Raw genomic sequence first — 26,669 nt, forward strand, 5'->3', positions numbered from 1 at the left:
CACACACAGAACAACTTTTCCAGTTATTTATTCGGATCAGTAATCTTGCACTACATTTAAGGCTACATTCTTTGCACTTGAGCTTGCCAAAGCTTCAAACATTTCTTAAGTCTGTCTCTCAAGGGACAGATGCACAGCCTCTTCTGGGAGCACTACGCCAGCTGGAAAGGTGACCACTTCCAGTGGCTTGTCGTTCCCTCTTTGACAGCTGAGTTGCTAAAGCAAGCACTTCCAAAGCGATGTCGTCGAGATGAACTGCGGAAGCTTAAACAGAGCTTATACATAGGTCTCTGCTGGCACAGCTCAACATGATTTTCTGCACTTGGGAAACAACTTCAAGTTTCTTCTCACTTCTGTTGCTGGATAGCTCAGAACTTTTTGGTTTAGAAATTGCACTTTGTTTCCCAAGTTAAATATCTCATCATATCAAAGCAGATGACAGAGTCATACCTCGATCCAGCAAGTGGGAAACAGAACCTGCACCCATTTGCACTACCTGAACAATTTACACATTTATGAAATGAATTCATTTAGAATGAAAAGCAACACTGAAACCTGAAAAACAGTTAAGCCATCTGTAGGAAAATCAGCTGTTTCAGCCTTCAATTCACTAACGAGAACTGATTGAAATCAAGTGTAAACTTTTAGTTAAAAAGAACATCTTTGTGCTAGCCCAAAACTCGGATCTCAGGTCTTAAGACCAGTCTTTCTCTTTTACTTTACGGGCCACATGAAAATCTCCAGATGTAGGAGCAACCACAGCAGCACCACCCCATCACTTCACCCTTAATTCTCAAAGAGGCATAACTGAGACACGACGTACAACGACTGGGACTTGGTCAAACACCAACGCAGAATATTCAAACACACAACCGCTTGCATGGCCATATATGTCAGATCAAGTGTAAGATTTTTCAGTGGAGAAATATTTAGAAATAACAAATTTAGGTGGCAAAAAAAGGGATCTTCAGTTCTGGAAACAGCTTCGAGTTTCATTTAAAGTTAAAAGGAAATTAAAATAAAATCAATTGGTTCTTCACAGGCAGTTATTCTGCGTTACAGATTAACTACGGAGATACAAAGTCACTCAGCATGGCTGTGCCAAATCAGCTCAGTCCAGCAAGGATTACAGGTTCAGGCGCAGCTCTGGACATGGTCCCAAAGCCTGCTCAGGTCGGAAAGCTGCACAGACCATTGTGTCAGGCAAAGAAGTCTATGAGACACTGATAAACCTGTAAGGTCCTAAAATCCTGCACTGTCTCATCCAGCTCTGTACTGTTGTACATACAGGTAATTCAGGGGCAGAAAGGTGAAAACGTTCACTTGGTTGACCCAAAGCTTTGCTTATACCCCTAATTCAATTTCAAAATGCCCATCTCTGACACGGATGTTACTGATATTTCTCAAGGCCCACTACTTTAAAGAGTAATAAAACTGAGGTCACAGGCAGAGCTTGAAAGTACCCACTCCAGTTCACAGCCACCCCAAGGCACAATTCTAGACAGAAGTTTTTGCCTAGGGAGGTTGGGGCATTTAAGAGAACTGGATGATGTATTACAGTGCTTGCTGTCCTTGCCTTCAGAAACCTTTGATAACCATTCCCACAGTATGATTACCTACTTTCCAGTACTATCATTACCTAAATCAGACTTCTCCAGCTTGTTTTCTTTCCATCAAGACAGAAACGCAACAGTTCCAGTGACAATGGCTTGTGATAAAACTGTAATGCCAGTGTCACACACTCCTACTTCATACTACATTTCAGCTATTAGTTCAGAAAAGACTGCATAATCAATTATAAATGCGACCTTTTATGATAAAGTGGGCTTTTTTCTTTGCAGGAAATACAGCTCTACATCCACAGACATCTTTTCTCCCAAGACATGTAAGTACAGGCAATACAATAAACCCTTTAAGCATTATGACAACTGGTTGACAACTATTTCCATATGTACATTTGTTTTTCATATTCTGAATGCATTTTTTAAATATTTTTACTAAATTCATAAAAATTAATAAAAATTTGGTTTTAAGTGTTTATTTAAAAGGCTTTATCATCAGATATAGAGTAAAACAACTTAGACAATGCATTACAGCAGAACAGCCATTAAAATGATACAGCCAAAAAGTAAAAGTTTTTTTCCACTACAGGAAGATTTGGCGAAGTATTTAAAAGTACATTTCCCTAGGGGCAAACAAGAACCTTCATGATGAAAGACCTAGAATAATAACCGGTAAGTAAATAATCACAGTCTCTTTTAGATTTATATATTTACATATAACCAAAGCATTACAATGCAGACAATACTGCTTCAACTAGATTTTAAAGGCAAACATAAAACACTTTTAACTTACAATACAATGCATTCCTACTTAATTATTATTTCCAAGTAGGCTTTGTTCAAGTTTAAGGTTTTTGTTTTGTTTTGCTTAAGTCCTTCTGCAACATAAAGCATCTATCTGGAAACCACCCCAGGTTAACTGACAGGCTTTGCTTTACCACAGCCATCCCACACATCGCAGAAGCATACAGCATCAGATAAATAATAGACCAAAGGCTCCTTAGCAGCTTGAGAACGCGCTCCTGGGATCTGCTATGGAAAGACATTTCTTGTCAAAGTAAGAAGCAAATTGGGGCAGGGGGGAGGCATCCTGCTGAACTGCAAAGAAACTTCAGAAGACAATCCTCAGCCTGTATATCTTTATTTAAATCCTCCTCCTATTCAGGATCAATAAAAACAAAAAAAACCTTGTGCCAATTAAAAACTGGGGACAGAATTCTCTTACACTCTTCTGCCTCTTTGGTATAGCCAGATGAGCATGACGTGTCTTTTTCTTTTCTTTTTTTTTTTTAATTAAACCAACTGCTGTTTATCATTGTATTTACTTTATATGGTTGCCTGTTGAATTATACAGAGGCACAACTTTTACTTAATACCTTTAGTATGAGTTATGCAAAGTGCTTTAGCTTATCCTTCCACTTTACGTGCTCACAAGCAGCTAAAGTGTCATATTGTCCCACTTCACAGAAGCCAGGTGCTGAATAATAATAATAATAATAATAATAATAATAATAATAATAATAATAATAATGTCACTAGGCTACTTTGTTTCAATAGAATAAAACACTGGCAAAAAGAACTTAATAAAATGCTTCTAGATCACCTAAACACACATTTGTGCATACACTCCAATAATTCCACATAATTCCTAGACTGTAATTTTTGATAATTTTAAATCCTACAATTTACAAAGGACTTATTGTGAAACCACTCTGTCAATAAAATACAGCACTCTACAAGTAGCCTCTCTCCTGTACAGCTGGAGAAGCCAAGGGACAAGATTACCTGATTTCACAGAAGTCATCTGCTAACTAAGCCACAACTAAGGCTCCTGCACTTTTGGCTTCCATGTCTCTATTCACAACAGTAGAGCCCACTATCCCATCAGACACTGTTGTGCTCTGGACCTTGGAGTAAGAGGTGAGTCTGCATGAAAAATTAAAAAACAACAGGAAGCTTTCCATCGTGGTAGAGGACTAACTAAAAATAAGAAAGCTTTCCATGTGGCAGTATCAAAGGAGTTCACAGCTCTGACATGCTAACAACCAAACCCAAAATACTGCCCCTTAGATCTTAAACAGTAACTTAAAATTTGCTGCTTCTGTTTCCAACTCCCTTTACTACATTTAAACAAAAATCTTAAACCAGCAGCAGAGTCTTTAGAGTTATACATTATTACTCTGTGTGGTACAGCCTGAGAAATTCAAATGAAGCAAGCTTCATTCTTGCAAGTTAAGAAATCAGAAGACTCAAATGGATAAACATGCTGCTGACCTTGTTCAAGCCTTCTAAGAGAGCTTTACCGATGAGATAGTCATCCATAAAAAAGGTCTCCTGGAAAACATGATGCTACTACTATTTCAGAGCACTCAGCTTCACAATTGTAGAAGTAAGCCTTCTGCTTGAATGATCTTCTGGTTTAGCCCATCACACAAATCTTATCGCATTTCTAAATGGTTACATAACCAAGGCAGATAAAACTAGAAATTAAGCACCAAAAACATTTACATGCCTGTTTACGCACCTGAAACAGTGATACTTTATCTCAGTTAAAAGACCATGAAGAATGTTTATTTTACATTCAGTTTACATCAAAACACAAGTTCCAAGAAAGGACTCAAATATATACCTTCCAAAAACAAACAAACAAAACACCAAAACATGTATCTTACAGGCTTTTAGTTGCAAACAGTAGGTAGGAAAGATAATGTAGCTGAGGAATAAAACAGAAAAAGTGTTTTTCCAGTCTAGAAATAAGAAGTTCTCTTTCAGTTTCCAGACCAAGGCATTTTTTCTTTTCATACTTTCAATTCTGATATGTGAATTTTTAAACCTGCAATAAGGCACATAATATTTTAAAAGAACCTCAGCATCTTGGGAAAAGTGCACTGAAGCACTTGTGTGTTAGAGCAAAGCAGATATTTAGCAAAGAAAATTCTCCACATCTTTCTGACACCTACCATGATAGAGAATTGACGGATGTCAAAGTGTTAGAAGGCATTTCTGAAATTAATGGTTCAGCAACTTAGACATGATTATTTAAAAATTCTAGGGAATGTCCAAATAGATTTAAAAAAAAATTAATCACATCACCCCTAATGGAACAAATATTGCCTGTTTACCTGGAGCAACAGTGAACAATGTAAAACCAGCATGGCTTTGACACAAAAGGATTGTGTGCAGAGCAATGATGTGGAAGCCACCAGGTCTCTGTGCATCAAAACGACTGCTTCCCGTCTTGCCACGCAGGCAAAACAGGGAACATGAAAGCCTACTGACCAATCCCTTGAAGAAAAAAACCCAGCAGCTACCCCCATTTCTGTGCAGCTACTGAGCAACTCTGATGCCCTGGTGATTGCTAGTAACGGGGAAGGCATAACTATTTGATCTGATGCAACTCATCTTCAGGATGAGTCTATTCCCTACTTCAGTGGCTCACTGAACCACTTTCATTTACAGGATTTCATTTACAGGAAACACACAGTTGAAGTAGTCTGGTCAAAGACTAATATTAGGTGGACCTTCATCAGTTAGAACTTGCATGCTTTATAACCACTTAGTTCTGTGTTTTTCTGCTACAGAAGATTATTGAGTTTAAGATTACACTCCTTCCTATCCCAAATTTTGGAGACATGGGAAAAACATACATTCAGACATGCTAATCTGAATCAGGTAAGTGCTTCAGGCAGCCATGTACCCATGCAGAAGCCATCAACCAAATTCAAGCCTTGCTTTAAGCCTCTCTTTAAATGAGAGCACTATAAAAGCACTCTCAGCAATTCCTAACTGAGATTGCTTTAAACCCATTACATTCCCTGTAGCTAGTTTTTTAGCATCCTGACTAAAGCTTTGCATTATTTGGAGTACACGCAGTCTCACCAAGGTGTTCCGGTGTTAAAAATGACCGAGTGACGTTTCTGAACATACATGGGATATCCATTCATATTTAAGTCAGGTATGATTAAACTTCTCTGTTCTACATGGACTATTCAATCCATTTCACGTAAGTTACAGCAATCTAAACTTGCCATAAGCATGCTAGTCAGTGTAAGAGCATAACATCTATGACTTTGTCTAAAATGTTACATTAAAAAAGGGATAAACTGCTGCCTTATTTATTCACAAGAAAAATACGAAGCACATCTAACTCCCGAGGTCACTCCATGTATATACAACATAGCACCATGTTTTGCACAAAGTATAAAACTGCCTTTTTAGCCTGAATTGTGACATGCATTTAGAGATTTCCGCCAGTGTGCTTGCTTTCAGTTTCTTGTGCACAACAAACCACGTGGGAATATTTAATTTGGGCTTTAACTCACATGCTAAAAAATAGCTTGGGTTCAAAACAAAAAGGGGAGGGGAAGCAATTCTCCTTTTTTCTATCTTGCCTCAAAAAAAAAAAAATTCCAACCCCTTAAAAAAGTGAGAGAATGAAATTTTACTAAAAAAAAAATCAGCTAAAAGCTGATATTTTCAAAAGTATTTATGTATCTAATGATATGAACTAGCATTTCTGTAGGCTTTTTAAAGATCTTTAACGTAAAAGAATGAACGAGTTAATCACCTGCACCTTTTGCCACTCGAATACTTCTGAAAAACTGGTCCTTACTGTATTAATCACTTAATAAATGTGCATAGCTATACCTTAATTCTCTCAATTAATAAGAAAGACTAATTTGAGTTAAAATATTTGACTTCAGATGAACGACTTTTAATCGTTACATAATACTATAAGAATAAACAATTACTTAGAAAGAATAAATTAAAAAAAGAGGAAAACTGAATGAATTCTACTCCACTACAGCACTTACATTGACTGATGTTTGCATTAAGTAGATTGGATCAGATTTCATCTGACCAGGTATTGCACTGACTTAAATTAAGGATGCTCACTGAGTGTCCTATTTCTCTCTCTGTCATAAAAAAAAAAATCTAGGAATTATAAGCAGAATTATTCACAACAGTGTGAAATCCAAGTAATTATGAAGTCATGACTGTTAATTTCCAAAAATAAGCTTTTCATTATTCACTGAATGCTAATTACATGCCAAGAATTTTTAATTAAGACCCAATATTGCAAACAGAGAAAACAAGCTTTTTTTTTTTGTTTAACGAATAATGATTCAGGCACTTTCTTACAGGAGAGCACCCACACAATTTATCACCGCTTTCATCTGTCATCCCACACACTTGGCTTTTGCTCATATCAACATTTTTCAAAATGAATTATTTTCACTCTAGTTATGATATCAGTTTTGCAATCATTAGGGCTAGCAAAAAATGATAGAAGCATCAGGTTGTTGAAATAGGAAAGCTGTTTGTGCCATTTGTAAAATGTGAATTTTTGATGTTAAAAGTCTCTTACGATTTATCATCTGCCTGAAAACCTTTCAGCAGAAGTTATTATGCCATCAGTTTCGTAAGATGGTGAACAATCAATATAGAAATTCATTATACAACTGCAAGAGAAGAAATCAGATCATGATTTTCAAGTCATCCTCTGATAATCAGATAGTCTGGTGAGTAGAATGGCACAGAGAAAGTTAATCACTCAGTCTTCCTCCCTTGATGATTTGAAGTGATGAGATTTTATCCCTGAAGTAGTAGATAGTATCCTGCAAGACAAAATACTCAAAGCAATCTCCTGAAAAAAGTGTTGCTTCTTGCTTCATTGCTACTTTTTAGGTGTCCTAATTTAACAGGATCCCAAAACTGTATTCTTTAGCAAACACTAACATGCTGCATGGCAATAATTAATATAAAAGCTTTCTTAGAAAATTTTTTTTTAAAGCTGTCATTTTAAAAGGCTAAAAGCTACTACAAAGATTTTACTATGCATAATATTCCTGACATTTCAACTTGCCAGGGTGTGTGGAAAACGCTGTATCTCACCAGAAAGCCCAGAGATATCAGACTTTAACACATCTACTTTATGAAATGATTGCTCATCTCTGGCAGGAGCCAGAAGAATGAAGAGTTGACAGTAGAGAGTTCCCCATTTTCAAAATGGAGAAGAATCAGTGAGTTTGAAGAACAAACAGTCATACAGACCTCTTATGGAAGTTCACATTATAATGAAAGAAAAAACCCAGAAACTGTCAGGGGACATCAATTCAAATGTTATTCAAATAACTATTTCTACACATACACCCTCTAAAAATATCACGTTAAAATGTTACATGATGATTAAAAAAAACCCACCACCCAAACCATACTGTCATATCAGATGCAAGACAGAAGCAAAGAGAAATGTCGAAAATACTGATTCCAAATCCAACATTTGTTTGGGACACCGACAATGTTAAATGTCGTCATCCCCAACGACATTAATGTTCACTATATAGAGGATATACATATCCCCTACATATGTAAACATTTATTCAGCAATCATATCTTTGGAGAGGGCTTAGCACCTGCTTTCCAGGAACAGCAGATCTGATCCTTCTCACTTCTCCGAGTCTCTGCTGAAAGCTGCCCTACCAAAGGGACTAACTGAAGCAAGTCTTGTTCACTTGATTACTTTTTATACTAACACGAAAATAGTCACAGATCCTGACAGTCATGTCACTTTGCTGGTATAGAAATATTAGGGAAATAACTATCCTATATTGCTTCCCTAGATTATATAATTTAATTATTCTCCTTATATAGTTGTTGAATGTGAAAACTGTAATCCCATTCCGGTCCCACAGAGGCCAAAAGAAGATTGAGGAGGGAGTACAGGCATATGCAGGAGAGAGAAATTATGCCAACTCACTCAGATAAACAGAAATAATTGGAGAAAACAGATTAAAACCTTCTGTCACACATGTATGGTATGGGTGTCATATTTTGTCAGATTTGTTTCTATCCCATGAAGAAGTCAGCAAGTCTGCTGGAGAGTGGGTGTTCTGTGGAATGAATCAAAGGTGTCTAGAAATGGCAACACATAAATCTAGCAAAACAACTTTACTTTTCTGAAAGATACGAAAACTAAAAGAGGAGAAACTATGCCCAAGTGAGACTGCAGTAGGCGTCACACTCTTCATTCCAAAACCACAATTAACTTTCATTCATATACTGCCAGGAGCAAAATTCTCAATGTTACATATTGGTTGTCATAGTGGGACAAATATCAATGTTTTCTTCCCTCTAGTTTTGAAATAGCTTTGATATTACTGCTCGAGAAAGGAGGTATCACTGATTTCTCCCACCTCCTTGCACCCTGTAGTCACTAACCAAGGGCTGAGATACTTCACTACAGAAAAGGAAATGACTAACAAAATAAACTTTGTCAGGAGCTCCTATGCTTGGAGGAAAATCAAGAAATGTAATCAAGCAAGTATGCATCTCAACACAGTCCAACTCTTGGGAGGAAGGAATCTGTATGGTTTTCAGGCCATCCAAACCAAACCTCAGCAGACTGAGTTTGTCAGCAAGCTGCGTAACATGAGTTACTCATGCTAGCAGGAGGCTCAGACATTGCTAATTCACTTAAAGCAGCAGCAAGATGACTGTTCAAGTGGGTAATTAGCACTGAAATTGCCCACGGCACCACAGTCTATGGCATCCCATAGCTAGGATATTTAAAAATTAGTGGGTTGGTTTGCTTTTTTGGGTTGTGTTTTTTTTGTTTGTTTTTTTTTTTTTTTTTTTTAGTTTCTACATAGGCATAGCTTACGATTTTGCAAACAGAGGATTATTTTAATTAAGTCAGCCACCAGCTTGTATACAAATAAGAACTGACCAACACAATGCTTGGGGTTTGTGTGCACGCCATGGTACGTCAACACGTTAAATGGCCAAACATGCTATACACAAGTAATCTATTAATTAGATACATCTCTAGGGGAACACCAAGCTCTCATTTCTCTTTCTCTCTCCTAGCATTTCCTGGAAAAGGCTGTTTCTCTTCATGAGAACACTACTTTACCACTCTGTACTTCTATAAATAATTCCATGAACGTGATTAGATAAGTCCCTCTTTTCCAGGATGATCCTCCTGCACAGTCCATGGAGTTTCATACCGTCCCACCCACAGACCCCTGCTTTGCTGGCTCAATCTCTGATCAGTGCACAAAGCCATGTTTCTCTGGTCAAGAAGCAAATGTGATTCCCTGCAGAGCCTTTATGGCTGTCGAACTGCCTGGAAGAGTTTAATGACAAGCAAGGTAACCCATTCCCGCCCCTCAGGGAACACATCAACCCAGGAGATGAATAAGTAGCAAACATCGCAGAAACGGGGAGCATAAGTGAGCAGAATTAATCTCTGTGTTCTCAGTACTACAGGGTGAGAAAGAAGAAGTAGTATGTGAGAATGTGCTACTATCACTTACGGGATATGAAAGCAGTATCATCATTTTGGTGGATTTGAGAGATGTATAAATAAAATTTGTTCTGTTGGACAAAAAGAATATAAACAAGCTATATTTTAATGTACAAGATCAGCTTGACCTTTCTAATAGATTACCATTTGTCAAGCATTTTATTAAATCCTGATTTCTTGGACTATTTTATTGAGGTACTGCATAAGCTCAAAGTAAACTAATTTGCTCAAAGTTTTTGAAAAGTGCAAAAATAAACTTCCTGACCAATTCTTGCCATGTGTCAGAAAACACAAAAAAATGTTGAGTAAGTCTTACAGAATGACAGCTAAGTATTTACAATCATTAAAGCAGTACTTGCAGTACAGTCAAGAGCCCCAGGTTTAGATGTTTCACAACGAAACACCTAAATGAAAATTCAGTAATCATTACAAATGTTTTTTTCTATAAGTTTATATATCCTTAGAGTTTGCATTAGTGCACAAAGGGAATCATGATCATCTTGCTATCTTTAGACAGCTAATCACAACCGACTAGGAGTAAACACTTCAAATTTAATATTAAGGACATCAATAAAGCAGTTTAAAATGGATTCTGTAACTGCTCTGTGTAACAGAGGGTCATAAACAATTGTTAGTCTCCAAGAACACACATCCAGTTGAATTGTTTACCAGAATGATTATTAGCCTGTCCTAAACTGGATGAATAATGTAGATCATTACTTTATTATCTTTTCCTTTAATTAAAATTATTTTTTTCTTTCATTCTTGACCTACTGAACAATGAGAGCAATGCCATGATTCCCTAGACAGCCAAACGCTTAGAAGAAAAGAAAAATTCCTACTTGAACTTTAAGTCTTTTCTTTAGTATGTCCAATGTCAGTTTTTAAGTAGTTCTCCTATTTTGTTCTTCCACAGTACTGCAAATCTAAAATTTTGAGCATGTAAACTTTGATACCAGCAAACAATTCAGCTCTGCTCTTTACTCCCCTTACAAACATACACTGCACTGATGACAACAGCTGGTAGGACTGACAAGGTTCAACATGGACTAGCAGAAATTTCTTCTGAATAGAAGACCAGAAAATAATACGCAAAATGCAATTACAAAAAAAAAAGTGTCAGCTTTTTTCTCCATGGTTTGTTCTGATTTACTTCATTAGTTAAAAATAGATACATTTAGAGAGTAATCCATAATACAATGGTTGTTTTTTTTTATAAAGAAAATCAAAATCCTATAAAAATTGCAGAATGAAAAGTTTCTTAAAGCCTAACACATCTAAGAAGGAAATCAAATAAAATTCAGAGCACCAAAACCAACAAATAAGTCATTCATTTTATGCAAAGGATTATAAAATGTGGTTGCTTACGATAGCAGGGGCTGAGTTCAATAACCTAGGAGAACCCTGCCAGTCTCGTTCCTACTTGGGTAACTTCTTGACAGACACAGCAGGTATGGAGTACAAAAAAAACCCCAAACCAGTATGTTTCTGTACTTTTCCTGCCAAGAGAAGGAAGATGGAGTCTCCTTTTATAGGCATGAGTGCTGTTTGCATCTCTCTCACATTTTAAAAAACATCACACTGATCATGACCTGTACAGTGTATACATAGAAAGTGGAGAAAAAAAAAAACTGTGAAAAGTATTTAACACACAGTAATAAAATATACATATTCTATTAATGTTTGCCTCTATGAGAATTCTAACATGTATTGTAAACTCTGAATTATTCTAGCTCTTCTTGGAGCAGCAGTGTTATTAAGCATCTAAACAGTCCTCCTTAATCTAATTGCCTAAGTTAGCAGTTCAATTTTACATTTGCTGTTTAGCTGTTCCCATTAACCTTTAGAACCCTTCAGTGAAGGAACCTGTTTTTAAACACAGAATAGCTCAGTACTATGAGAGCATCAATATTATATTCCAGCATTGAAGATTCAAAAAGATTACAACTAACCTCTGATTAAGGTTGAACTTTTTAACTTCAGGAATAATTCAGCCTTTATGGAAATTTAAACCTGAGATGTATTCACTTTTCGTTTCTAAGATTTTACTCCATCAGCAGGTTCCATTAAACTAACACTAATTAAACTAATCAATATTAGTTCAACTCACTGAGATATGAAAATGTCTTGGGACTCTCAAGATTAAGATACTCTACAATGTATGACTCTCAATATTTACTATTAAAGTATCAAACTCCATTATTCAAGATACAGTTTGGTCTTGTCTAAATTTCTCGTGCAGTAAGATACCAAAACTATCAGCACTGTCAATTTTTTAGAGTTATGAAGTTCTCATTATATTCACAATTATTTATATGTAGTGGCATAAACACAGTGTCATATTCTTAATCATACTCAAACAACTAGGAGCAAAGCAACTGAACTGCATGGGGTATAAGGACATTTTGCACATAAAATTAAATAAGTATTTATCTCATATGTATTTATATACCATATGTGTATTACCAACAATGTCCCACCATAACTATCATACCAAAGAACGTGTCAGATAATACACACAAGTTACAAACTTAGTAAACTTGATTTGAAAACTAGAGAGAAAACACTGAACACGCTGGCATTTTTACAAAGACGTTTTTTCAAGTCGGAACCATAATGACTTTCTAGACCAGTTAAATGTTACAATTAAATATTTGAAGAAAAAAGTAGTAACATATGCAAAGATATCTACACTGCACCTCAAATGAAAAAATAATACAATACCTTCTTATCTACACTTAACATTTTGTTCACATGACACTGTTTAAAAACAATTTTTACAAGAATTTTTTGGGAATAGCAGCTGCTCATTAAAGCATTTAATATTGGTTAAGATAGAAAACAAACAAACAAAAAAGCATGATCTGTGTCTCCAGAACAAGTGAACAGCCACAAATCCGACAACTTTAAATATCAGTTGCATAAGCAAGGTGTTAAAACAACGCAAAGAGGGGACATCCACCACCACCCCCCCAGGCCCCCCCCCCCCCCATATTTCTGTATTCTAACCAGAGATAAAATTCTTAGCAACATGGAAGATCAAGAACACGTGTTCCAGCAGAAAGCAGCTGCCACTTTTCCAATTCACTGCAAAGCAAGCCTTTGCCATAATTACTGTGTTGCATAAAAGTTCTGGGAAGTTTTTCTGGACAGAATCATTACTACTGCTGAAGTTGCAGTTGATAGTCTGTAATCACCCACAGAACTGTTTTCTAAGCTACTCTCAACGTGTTGCCCACTGGTTTCTACACTGAATTAAGAAAAAACTCTCATTATTTCAAATAAAAATACTGCAAGAAGTATAAGAAGTAAGGCAATGATAAAGAGTAAGGTCATTTTTAATGTCACTACTTTAGTCAAATACACATTTCAAAACTTTTTCAGAAACATTGAATTCTTAAAAGGAAATCATACCTGATACTCTTCTGTTGTATCGGTTAACAACTGGAGCTGCAAAATAAACAAATCAAAATTACAAACGCTATTTATTATTACAAATTCAAAGTCATCATCTTGAATGATCATGATACATTTTTACTACACAAGTCTCATAAATCTCTCTCTCTCAAAAAAAAAAAGGTTCAATATAAAGCTTTCATCCACTTACTTGCCAGCCAATAACTGTTTATTCAAAGTCAAAACTTGATTTTCCAGAAGATCATTATATGCTAAGATGGAGGGTAAGCAGTTTTGAGACTTTTTTTACCCAATTCTGAAAAAACATACCTCTACAGAGGTTACCCAATCTTAACCTCTCATCAAATTCCCAGCCCATTTAGCACTACTACAAATCTTTCAAGCTATACATACATAACATGGATCAAAAGCTGACGGAACTTACTGGCCCAGGCCATTCTATACTCCTGCACACCACCAGCCACGCAACTATTCAGGCAGTGCTCCCATACTAACTCCAGTTATCTATCCTTGACCAAGGCTATCTTCCCTAAGGGCATACCTTTAAATTGAAAAATTCTGAGATGGAGGATCCATTCTTTCATTGCTTCTTTGTTCCTACTATTAGGTATTTAAACTTTATCTCTAATTTGGGATGAACTTCCTGACTTTCACTATTCACATATATTACAACATTAAGCCAACCTTTAATAAAGTTTTCTTTCCCCCACCTGTAAAACTTCACCCAGAACAAAACCAAAACATTGTGCTCCCCTTCACCACTAACAACCAAAGCAATTTTATTCTGCACGCTTCATGCTTTCCCATTTCTCTTCCCCTCAACTGATAATTGCATTTTTCCTGATACAACCAGTGACTTTTCTATTCCATTCTTTAAACATTTAGGAATGAGATGAGCTTTTATACCACATCAAAGCATGTGCATCACAGAGCCAGATTTATTAAATGCATCCTACCACAATCTTAACGATCCCATCATTTCTTAGAAGTTAGAAATTTTTGAGCCCCTCAGCACCACCAGAATATGAAGAACAATGCTTTCTTAAGCAAATACACAAGAACTCAGCTTCTTTTGAGCATTAAAAACCACCTGTGTCTATATTAAAACACATAACTAATACCAGAAAAACAAGATCAAAATCATTATCATGTATTCTTTTGTAATGATAAAGGAAATCAGAAGAAAGAAGAGATTGGGGAGAAAAATAATCAGGCTACCTCCACAGAGTTTTCAGCCAAATCTCTCAACATGGAAATAAGGCTCAGCTTAACAAGAAGCTAAGGATTAAAAGCAATATTATTTTGAATTTTACAGTTTAGATCAAGACCTAAACTTCTACAACATGGTATAATCCTTATGAAAATAACATTGGCGCAACGTTTCATACACCGAGCTTGAAGAGGTTCAAAACACTGAATGATAAACCTGAGAATTCAAGATAGGTATTTTCACACCTTTAACCAATTTTGACAGCAGCAACCCTTCCTGCAAAGAACGGCGGCATATATTGCACTGGTCAAAGGACACCATGGATGCAAGAAGTTTTTATCACCTTAAGGGGAGACAGGCATTTGGAACAGAGACCCACTCTAGTTTATTAAACAAACAAAAAATGCAACTCTCTGAACTGGAAATGTTCACGTTTTGCCCTGTTCTTAAATTTTCCACACAGGCCTGCCTGCAGCCACCGGCTGTGACAGAATGCTGCTCTAGACATTCATCTGCCCTGCAACAGTACATTCATTCTTATCTCTAGTTTACTGAGCTAGTTTAACTGGGTAACTGCTCAAAGTTGACAAGCAATTTTGGAACTTAAGCAATAGGAAAACTCACAAAAGCCTACCAGTTCTAAGACATTGAAGAACAAGAGAACCAAAACCAATTAGTTCAGTTCCCACTACAAAATGATTTATTACAAGAGAAATACTAAGTTCAAAACATAATTTGATAAGTTTGCAGTAAAAGCACCTCATCTAGGTTGTAACAGTTTCAGCTAAATGATTAACTAGTCTCATATACAGATTTGGATACTTCTAATCAACACCATAAGTAAAACATTATTTTATCTCAGGCACTGTCTTGCAATGCAGACTTTCTTCTCCACGTTTTGACTACCGTACCCATTCCTTACTCATGTTTAAGAATAAGATTTTAACATCTTTGAACAGAACTAACAACACAGAAAACTCTGACATACTTTGGGTAGCATAGGGAAAAAAAAAAATACATTTTTCAAAGACTACGGCTTCTTTTAGAATCTTGATTATTTTATCCCATAGCAGGGTTCAATGTCATCAAAACAGCACCAAGTTTTCCACAATGTTAAAAACAAGAAAAAAACACAACCTTTTAAGGACAGTTAAGAGAGCACTGTTATTCTGTCTCCACAAAGCTTTTAAGATTAAAATGATAGTTTGCTTTTCTTACACCAGTGACAGTTTTAACATGTATAAAATTTCAGGTTCACTTTTATATGTTGTAAGAAGATGACTATTTTTATGCTAAAGAGATAAAATCTGACATTTCCTACTACAGAAGATTAGCATTTTCTTCTGTTCTAGCTTACCAATGAAAAGCCCTCCTTGTTTTTCAGTATTGCACAGACAGCATAGCCACTCCTATGGCATCCTTGTGTTTTGTCATTAGAAGGACATGGAGAAAACCCTGGCATCAAGGACTGCTGAGAGAACAACTGTTGAAGGTCCCACATAACCTAGATCAGTCTGTGGACAGATTCCAAAAAATTAGATGGGGCGGAGGGGAATAACATATTTACGGTTAACCCAGCCTATTTCCTAGGCTGAACACTAAAGGGCATCTAATTTAAAGCAAAGGATGGATACACTAATAGTAACTAACCTCTTACACCAGCACAGCCATTAGAGCACACCTCTGCCTACACTGGAACAAAACACAGTGAATCCAGCACAGCAACCTGGTACCACAGTAGAGCTGGTATCTTCAACAATAAAAAGAAATTGCTGTTTTGAAACACGAAACAATTATTTTTACTTATTACCCACATTTAGAATTTCCCTCCTCAGCTCTAATGGGCCATGTCTCAGGTCAGTTATCTGTTAATTGCAGAAATTATAACGATATTCAAAGATTTTGCTGCCAGATGATTGCACTTGCAAACTCTCCATTATGTCGATACCTCAGGTGCAGCAATATTCAGTTCAAAATGTCTCATACCTTTGGCACAGTCCCTGTTTTCACTTGGCTCATGGGAGCCAAGACCCAGTAACTGGGTAAACACAACAGAAACCGAGGTAAATTAAACCATTGTACCAGAAGAGACCAAAACGGCCCAATTTCCTCCCTGGCAGCCAAAGGCAAGTGACACCGGCAGTGGGAAGGCAGATCAAGTTATGCATTCCACAGTGTTGCCAGGACTGACTCAGGACAGCCATCCTACTCCATTGTTCAAGAAAAATCATAAATGTCTGCTGAACATGTGCATATTTTCCATACTGTCCTGAGGCACAGAACGAATTAAGCACTAGATAGGAACACTTAACAGGGGCTGTTTCAGATTGAAAAAAATTACATGTTTCTGGCTGGAGGATTCTTTCTTATTTACAATTGCAATTTGTAGAACCAGTCAGTTCTCTAGTTTAAATCATACTTATTAAATAAGCAGTTATCAACTTTATGTCACTATCACTTAACCTCACTCATCATTCTCCTTTTCCTGTGCTGGGGAAAAAGAAAAGAAAAAAGAAAATAGTGGGCATTCATTCATATATATATGAATGCCACATACAGATCATAAACACTTAAAGAAGAAACAATGCTATAAAGGTGCTCAGCTTACCAGTTTCAAAAACATTTTATACTACCTTCAATCAGCTAACTCTGCAAAAATTAGTCACGTATGTATTTGCTAATAAAAGACTGCACAACTATTCTTCCTCAAAGGAGAGGTATGTCATTCCATTTATTTAATAAAAATTATTTGAATCATTTGCATAAATAAATCAGTAGTGTACATCCCATTAGTTAAATTCACAAATGTACCTTATATCAAACAGCACTACTGTCATGCAGCTATACTATCACTTCTTAGTGGCTACAGTCAATTTGATTTTCTTACTTGAAAAATTACAGATATAAATTTCAGAAACAGAGACTGGTATGTGAAAATGCTGTGAACAATTAACCTCAAACATAGCTTTTTTTTAAAAAAAATATTTTTTTAAAAAATTCTTTCCAAAAGTGAAAAAACATGAACTTCTCCACTATTATTCAGTTTGCTTTGGCACTGAGATTTTCTTTGAAATAGCTGATGCTGGATTTTGGCTCACCATCCTTAACTTACAAGGATTCTGACTACGGTTAGAGGCAGATGTTAAAATTCAGCCACACAGGAAAAAAAGTATACAAAAGGAAAAGGACACATATATTACCTGTTTTTACCCCTGCTTTCAAAACTAAACCAAGAATTAAAGTAATTAAGCCAAACAAGTGACAGTAAAATCATTCTCCAACTTTACAAATCAAATCTAAAAGAACGCTTTTCCTGCAGCGCGTGGGATCTCTTCTTTGTCAGTGCACTGAGAAGTGACTGGTGAAAAACACCAGCAAGCTTTTTAAAAGTTGCACCACTACCGTAGCAGTGTAAGTTATTTCTCTATACCACTCATAAGCATTGAACAGTTACAGAAGATGCTAAACCTTGAAATGAACAGAAAAATTACAACAAACATTCTCCCAGCTATTGCTATCCTCTTCTTACACATATTAACAACATTAAATTCGTACAGAAAGGATAAGTAAAACTCAAAAGATCAGTTCAGGGTCACAGGAAAAAAATTCAGGGACAAGCGAAGAACTGGCATTCAAGACACGAGCTTAGAGTATGAGATGTTACCACTCTGTACTGGATACCTTTAGAACTTTATTTCTCTTCCTCCACATGCACTTTGCTTTTTACGAGACTTGTGAACACCTCCCAGTTACAACTGGGGAAAAAAAAAGTCCCCACATGCTGATTGTTTCTGATGTTGGATATAGTTTACAGCAGCAGACTAAGTTAAGCTATTGTGCACACAAATATTTAATACGCATCTTTCGTGTAACACTCTAATGAGCTCAACAATTTTCTGAAGATTTCCTGATGAAAGATGGAGCAAAGTCTACTATAGGTTGCATAAATTCAGTAGTACAGTACTCGGAGTTCATAGAACATAGGCATAAAACACCAGCTTTAATAAAACAAATTAGCAGAAATCGGTGACTTCCAGAGTACCTTCCCATTGAATCACGGCACAAAATCAACCTATGTGAACAGAGACAAAGAGAGAAAGAGAATGTAAACTGTTCTTATTTAACAAGTCAATTAAGATTATCTAAACAACATGTGAGTTGACACTATAAACCACTAAAGCTGAAATAACAGAAGCAGAGCAGAGCATAAATCTGAGACGTGACTGTCTCTATGGAATGTTATATCAAGTTACGATAAGGAAGTGCCAGACTACAGCTGTCAAACTGTTCTTCTGCAACACCAAGATGTTAATGGACTTACATGAACACAAACCATCACAACTGTAAGAAAATTTAAAAATTCAACTATCAACTTTTTAGGATTTTTAGTAATTAAAAGTAATGCTATAGCAGAAACGACTTTCATTATCAGATATGCAATCATACATTAATAAATGCAAATCCGAACCTGTCTTTCAACAAATAAGTAAAATAATGGGTTATCCTGTGGCTATTGCTAATACAATAGTAACGTATCCATGATTTTCTTCAGGATGTGCCTGCTGGACAGTGGCAAATTCCACTAACCCCTTCCAGATCTCCGCTTGATAAGGTGGGGAGCACGAGTAGGGCTACAAACTACTGCCATTTTTTCAGAGGCAGTTCTGGAACCTAACAGTCCACATGCCAACGTTTCTTTCAGAAAAGCAAAACAGACAGAAATGGACAAGACTTTTACAGGTGCCAATTTTTTTTCCTTCTATTCCCGTCCCCTAGAAGAGGATGGAAGCTCAGAACCCGGTTAGAGACAGTCAGGAGAGATTCTGATGGTGTCAACTGAAGCATGCCAGATATGCAGAGGAAGACAAAAGGTCAGGGAACAGTAGAGAGTTTTCAGAGGACGAACATGGAACGTTTGAAAAAAAGGCAGAAAAACGGAAACTGTGGTCAGGATTGTCTGTGTACACACACACACACTTCTCTGTAAGAGACTCTTCCATCTATTAAGATGGAAAACCATCAAGAAAATTACATTAATAGTGAACACTGTTTTCTTCTCTGCTGCAGAAGTAATAGAGGCATAGATACCTTTTCATTCCCAGTATTTAAAAAAAGCTCTCATCAGTAGCAAGAGATAATGAAACATAACAACAACATAGCAATACATCCTGGTCCTCAATTTAATTGATTTTTTTTTAATTTGGATTTAAAAATTACTGACATAAAATGGAAAAACAGTGTCTGGAAGTCTCATCTTAAGGGAGCCCCTGATCCTTGCTTTCAGAGATTTTAGAATCCCTCTGACAGAAAGAATGTAACAACTACTTCTGAAGGAAAAAGTTGAGTCAACAAGGAAGCCATCTATGTCAGTTAAAAAAAGATGTTTTACAAAGTTATTAAAGTTGTGCTATTTTGGGTTAATTAATACGTCCTCTGGAATGGACAGACTTTAAATAGCAGATAAAGTCAAGAAAATCATAAATCTTTACTTAACTCTCAAAGAAATTTAGGGAAACCTCTGCTTATAATATCTTAGTCAAGAACTGCTGTTAAGAGCTTTGTTTGTTTTCCATTAAAGGCATTTTAAAAAAATGCATCACTATTTCAATATTCTCATTCCATGACTGAATTTGAAGTCATGCATGGTATTATTTTGATTATGTTTCTGCACGGATATTAATTCAATACCAAAAAGGACCATGACTGCTATGCAATGAACCCTGCTCTCAGAATTCAGGAGTTAATATAGCCTGACAGAAGCCTAAGTACAGGAGAATGAATGCCTATCAAGCAGCACTCCACATTATCTGACATTGCAATAGCACGACCCATGCAGCCCTCTCCTATTTCTTGGTGACGTTTCAGACATCTAGCCAAACACAGCACTCTTTTTTTTTTTTTTTTTGATTGATTTGTTATGAGAGTAACCTGTATCATGAAGACCAAAAGATAGCAATAAGGCATGCACTCACTTTACAGACATGAAATTAGACAAATTCTCAGTGCTAAGGTACAATCTCAGCTAAAAGGATACATTTCACAGTGATTAAAGATATAACCACATGCTGATACAACAGAGATTGTCAGGGACTGAAATGAAAGACTTGGGAATTTTTTCAAGGATTAGAAAGACAAAAATTATACATTGCACAGAAAAGGAAGGATGCCACGAAGAACTAGGGGAGTTGAGAAGTAACTGACAAGTCTTCAAAGTATTGTCAGAAGAGGCAAGACACTGGAGGGTACAGCAAAGCAAGACACAGTCAGTGAAAAAGGGAAATTTGCTTGGGTTTTAAGGAGGAAGTTTAAAAGAGGAAGGCATTTCAGAGATAGGGAAGCAAAGGAGTCACATTAATATCACAAGTTTTAAGAGCCAGAATGACATTAGGCTTACAAACCCAACATTAAGCAGATTATAAAAAGTAAAGATCCTGAACATATTTGGAAATTACTTTCACAGGGATTCTCTGACAATGAAAAAGCCAGAAAGGGTCAAAGACGAATATGAGACTATAAGTAACAGAAACATCACATCAAAGGTAAATAACTACAAGTTTCCTTAAAATAAATGTTTCTTACAGGAAAAGGTAATTGCATCCTACCTAGGAAACCACGAGCACTTCCCAATCAGTAAGAAACATGAGCAACTCAGCCTCATGTCTAGGTGCAGTGTCAAAGGACGGACAGCCTCTTCCAAGTCTCTTGACTCTTCCCTTCTATCTTACCAGTCTGGCTTTCAAACTTCACTTCTATTTACCAGACTCCCATCCGACCAGAACACACAGATATATGAGGCGGGAGGATTAACACTTCTGGATATTTAAGATCTTTGAAATGTAATGAAGGCAAATTTTGTCTGAAATCCTTTCGGTAGAAACTTCAGACGTGCTGTTTAAAGCGACGTTTGAATGTGACAAGTACGGTTCTTTTAAAGCAACACTTTCACATTTCAACTGATTTTTTACACTGAGAAGACAACTTCACATCTTCATATCTTTTAAAACATCGAACCGTAAAGACTTTTGGTCAGATTTTTATTCTTTGATTGGTTATAAGGTGCAGAGTCATTGCTCTATGTTACAAATTAATAACACTTAAAATTCTTTTGGCTTATTTGGAAAGCTGAGTTTCACCAAACATACTTAGAAATCCTGGAGATAATTTCTAAATGAGTCACAAAAAAAAAGTCATCTATGTTTAGTAAGCTACTATTTCCAACTGTGCCTCTTACATAGATCTTTTCCATAGATTAATAAACTGTATACAGGTGAATGATATGTGAATAAAGTTAAAACAAACAAAAACACCCACATAAACCTGAGACAAAATTTTTATACATTTCACTATTACTAAATTTGCATTCTATCACAGCACAGAGCCATTGCTAAGCATAAGTCTAGTACACAAGTCACTGGCCCAAAGAGCATAGTCTCAGTCACTCCTGATCTGCCACTGAAATCAGCCAAGATGACTTGTTTTTCCATTTTCAGAAGCCTAATTAAAAAGTCTCACTATTATCCTTAACAACTGAATGCATTAAACAGTATTATGAAGACTTTTAATGAGAGCAACAAGCCACTGAAGGCCTCTCCTGACAGAGAAATCAGATTCACCAGGCAATTTCCACACTCCTTAAGGGAAACGGCACCCACAGCTGTGGTCTGGGACATCACCAAAACCACCTTGACTGAGGTCCAGACACAGCTCAGTGACCCACCCCAGTCACTGCTGTCCTCTCCCAAACCTCATGGGCAATTCTGCTCTCAATCTGTGGTCTGTGCTTTAAAAACACTTTTATCAAATGAGTGTTGAATGCTCAGGAATAACACACAGCCAACTTCTCTGAAAGTATGCATGTATCACTTAAACAAGTACCCTTGCTGAAGTCAGGAACCTCTTCTTTATAGGTAAGTCAGTAACTTTGAGACAAACATTAGCCAGGCAATATAACTACAATAGCCAAACATAATCCAAATGTAGATCTGAAGGAAAAAAAAATCTTCATTAAAGTAATATGGATGAAGCAGAAAATGCTATTGCTGGCACTGGCTTTAGTGTTTACACAGCCTCATATATAAGCTATTGTAAAATTAACTATGAAAAGGGTGGGAGAGGAGCATGTCACAGCTCTGGTAATAACACTAGTGAGCTAAACAATGTACTGGATTTACATACTTTGCACCTCCTATCACTGTCTTTCCTATAACCGCTTCCACCTGTACACAACCACTCACTCCCTTCCCACACACTTGCATTCTGCCTGAGCGGGTAAGACAACTGCAGCAGAAAGAGGAAAGTTACAATTACCACTCAGATAGAAACCCTTCTACTTTTTGTTTCAATACCACACTTACCCCATTATTTCCAAATATTCCCACTACCAAGGCTTTACTCCATATCACAAGAGCTGCAATAGAAGCATGGTAAGTACTTCAGTAATTAATCCACACACTTTCACAGCTGGATTGCTGCTGTTCTCTGACAGCTAACTTTGGATTTGCAACCCGCTCTATTGCAGTGCAGCACTGATGTTCTTGTCACTTTCTTCATTTCCCCATTTTATAGTACCCCTCCGATGCAGGATGATCTTTTCCTAATACACCTCACATGACATCTTCAAATCCCAATTACACCTATATATACTTTTGCACGGCCTTTCTCAATGAACAACTCCCCAAATAACTCATAGACATCCTACATTTCAACTATTATCTATTGCCTCATATCTGTCCTTTAGGCAGAGGCATATTTTAAGGCACAGCAAATGTTGCATGCGCTCCTAATATTTTTCTAGGTACATTTGGCATTTAAGATAACTTCAGCAAGGCATAATGCTGTATTTTTATTTGAATGCATAATGAAGAGTTTATTTCCTCCTATCTGTAAAGAAAGATGATGATGATACTCAGATATTCTTGTGGTTTAGCAATGAAAAACAGAAAAAAAGAGTAATTTTTACTGCCTCTCAGTTGCCACCAGAAATCCAACATTAATTTTACATTCACTGCACAATATTTTAAAGAGATCCCATCTGCTCCGTCTGTAGTACGCATTAATATTCAGAAGACATCTGCAGTGTGCAGACCAAGCTTTTAATCAGAATCATGTCACAGCTACCATCACACAACACTGAATGTAAATGTTGGCTATCTGCACTTGGCAGCTGCTTGGCAGGCTTATTATAAAGTCCTACTGAGACTGATAATGTCTTTAAATAATGTGATATCAGGACATAAAAGGTATCTTGAAAAATCAAATATTTACTATCATCATCAGTTTTACAATGCCACCCATACCTAATACAGTTTACTAGCACCTTAAACTACTTATAAGCAAAATATTGTTTATATTCAGCTGTAATTTTTAAAGGGAGTCAACAAATGGATACAACTGAATGCTCACATCTTTCATTACGACAGATATTTAAGCAAATCTAACACATACACAAAGGACAAAAACCCCTGTCTTCAGTGCAACTGAAACTGTGTGGTGAAGCTCAAAGCATTTATAACAATCTGAAACTCAAGCTTTGCCAAGCATGTAAGAGCACCTGAATAAAAGAATTCAATTAACAGGTATGCTCAGTGATTTAAGACACTTTCCTACAATATCAGAGTAATTATTCCAGAATGAACAATATAGTTACTGTTTTTTAAGGAAAAAAAAAAAAACTACTAAGTTAATAGCATCATTTGCTTCAAATCCTTGCCAAACCATGGTAACATCATTTCCCAATCATCTACATACTTTCAGCTTGTACTGTCTGCAAATTTCTGACAAATGGGGCAGTGATCAGCAATCTATATGCAGAAAAGTGTGTGTGTGTGCATATATACACAAACTAAAGTCATCTGTCCAATACAAACAACTAGTCCTTACACCATGAAACTGATCTTTCACCTATTGCAAGTTATTTAAATCTTATCAGTAGCTAAAAGGAATGTAGGAACTCTTCAAACAGCAACACTCGCTTTTCACAAAACACACATTTTCTTGGGGAATTTGCTTGACTATCTTTGCCACAGTATCATAACAAACACTTTTTCACAAATCTAACAAAACTTCATTGCTCGTTAAGATATAGATACACTGCCACAATTAGAAGAAATATCAGAACGGAAAGCCATCACAATCCAACTGTTCTAACTCTAGTGCTGCACTGCATTTGCATGGCAAAGTTTTGGTAGAGGTGGGGTGGCTTCTGTGGGAAGCTGCTATGTCCAACAGAGCCAATATGCCAGCTGGCTCCAAGACAGACCCACCACTGGCCAAGGCTGAGCCCATCAGTAATGGTGGTAGTGCCTCTGGGATAACATATTTAAGAAGGATGGGGGGGGGGGGAAATGCACAAGAGAAAACTGCGGTCAAAGAGAGAAGTGAGAAGATGTAAGACAACAACTCTGCAGACACCAAGGTCAGTGAAGAAGAAGGGAGGGGAGCAGCCCATGAAGGACCCCATACTGAAGCAGGAGGATGCCCACAGGAGGCTGTCATCCCACAGAAAGCCCACACTGGAGCAGGCTCCTGGCAGGCCCTGTGGACCCGTGGAGAGAGGAGCCCAAGCTGGAGCAGTCTGTTCCTGAAGGACTGCACTCCATGGAAGGGACCCACACTGGAGCAGTTCATGAAGAATTGCAGCCCATGGGAACATGTTGGAGAAGTTTTTGGAGGAGTCTCCCATGGGAGGGACCCCATGCTGAAGCACAGGAAGAGTGTGAGGAGTCCTCCCCCTGAAAAGGAAGGAGAGGCAGAAACAACATGTGATGAACTGACCACAACCCCCATTCCCCTATGGGGAAGGAGGCAGAGAATCCAGGAGTAAAGTTAAGCCCAGGAAGAAGAAAGGGATGAGGGGAAGGTGTTTTAAGATTTAGGTTTTATTTCTCATTATCCGACCCTGATTTTTATTGGTAATAAATTAATTTTCCCCAAGTCGAGTCTGTTTTGCCCCTGATGGTAACTGGTAAATGATCTCTCCCTGTCCTTATCTCAAATCACAAGCTTTTCGTTACATTTTTCTCTCCCCCAATCAGCTGAGGGGATAGAGCAGCTTCACTGGACACCCGGCGTCCAGCCTGGATCAACCCACTACAAGTGCCCTTCTCCGATAGACTAATTGGCTTAACGGATACTGCTTAGCTTCAGTACAGCTTCCAACACAAATACGTGAATTACACGGGAGGGGAAGGCACAATTGTGTGTGCTTAGGGCATACATACATGCCAGTCTCAAGCTTGTACTTGCACATCTACCACCATTTTAGAACACTTTATGGTGGAAGGGCAACACAAAAAAATATAATCAGAGGACAGAGCAAGGTTTTAGTCTCAAACCTGAGCCCACAACTAGCCAATCGATGATCACCGATTGTCGCAGCACTTCCAGTCTGTTTCAACACAAAGGAAAAAAAAAAGGTTGGTCTTAGCTTTTTCATCAGTGATACACCACTGGTCTGCTCAAGTTTGCACTAGAACAGAAAGGAAGAATTAACGTGGGCAGTTACGGATGAGATGCAGTCTAAGAAGCTTTTCCTTTTGCCTCAGCTATTTACAGGCTCGGATAAAACAGATTGAAGTCACTCTCACAGTCAGGTACTGTAGCTCATGTGACAGACAGTAAGAAACAACTACAACTGAACTAGTTCTACAAAAGAGCAATTTAAAAGAAAAATATGGAAGGGAAGATTTGAAGCTCAGCAGAAACAACCAGCAACACTGACAGGGCATGGTGGTTTATATGCCCAGCATGGATGTTCCACAGCTATACCTGCCAGGTCAACCTGAGCTCAGGATTGTATAATTATAGGTACCTAGGTAGGATTTAAGAATAGCATCCTACAGCTAAAACAGGATCCACATGAAAGCCCATAGTTCTTTGGTTGGGTTGCTTCTAATTTCATTACCAATTCCTACTGTCATTACTGATTTGGATGAGGAAACATAGCATGTTTTTACATAAGACAAAGCTGGAATGGGTTGTGCTGTCATCTGATTTGATCTGTACAAAAGAGCAAGAGGAATTTCAATTAGAAACACCAGCATCAAGCATCACTTCAAGCTGATTCAGAGCCTAACCTCACACATCCACATTTAAATCAGGACATAAGTAAACTCCTATATGCTAACAAGATGATACCTTGGGCTGCATTAGGAACAGTGTTACCAGCAGATTG

The 26,669-nt window shown here is 37.1% G+C and overlaps 1 protein-coding gene across 1 annotated transcript in view; it reads right to left on the bottom strand.

Moving 5' to 3' along the window:
- The window catches only part of PRKAR2A (protein kinase cAMP-dependent type II regulatory subunit alpha), a 62,602-nt gene that overhangs the window by 23,668 nt on the left and 12,265 nt on the right, over positions 1-26,669 (bottom strand). Inside the window, exon 2 of the mRNA XM_086618892.1 lies at positions 13,285-13,320. Within this exon, the coding sequence (XP_086475018.1) occupies positions 13,285-13,320 (36 nt within the window). The remainder of the gene's footprint in view (positions 1-13,284; positions 13,321-26,669) is intronic.

The sequence above is a fragment of the Tauraco erythrolophus genome, chromosome 12 (genome assembly GCF_009769465.1).
Source record: "Tauraco erythrolophus isolate bTauEry1 chromosome 12, bTauEry1.pri, whole genome shotgun sequence".
NCBI lineage: Eukaryota > Metazoa > Chordata > Aves > Musophagiformes > Musophagidae > Tauraco > Tauraco erythrolophus.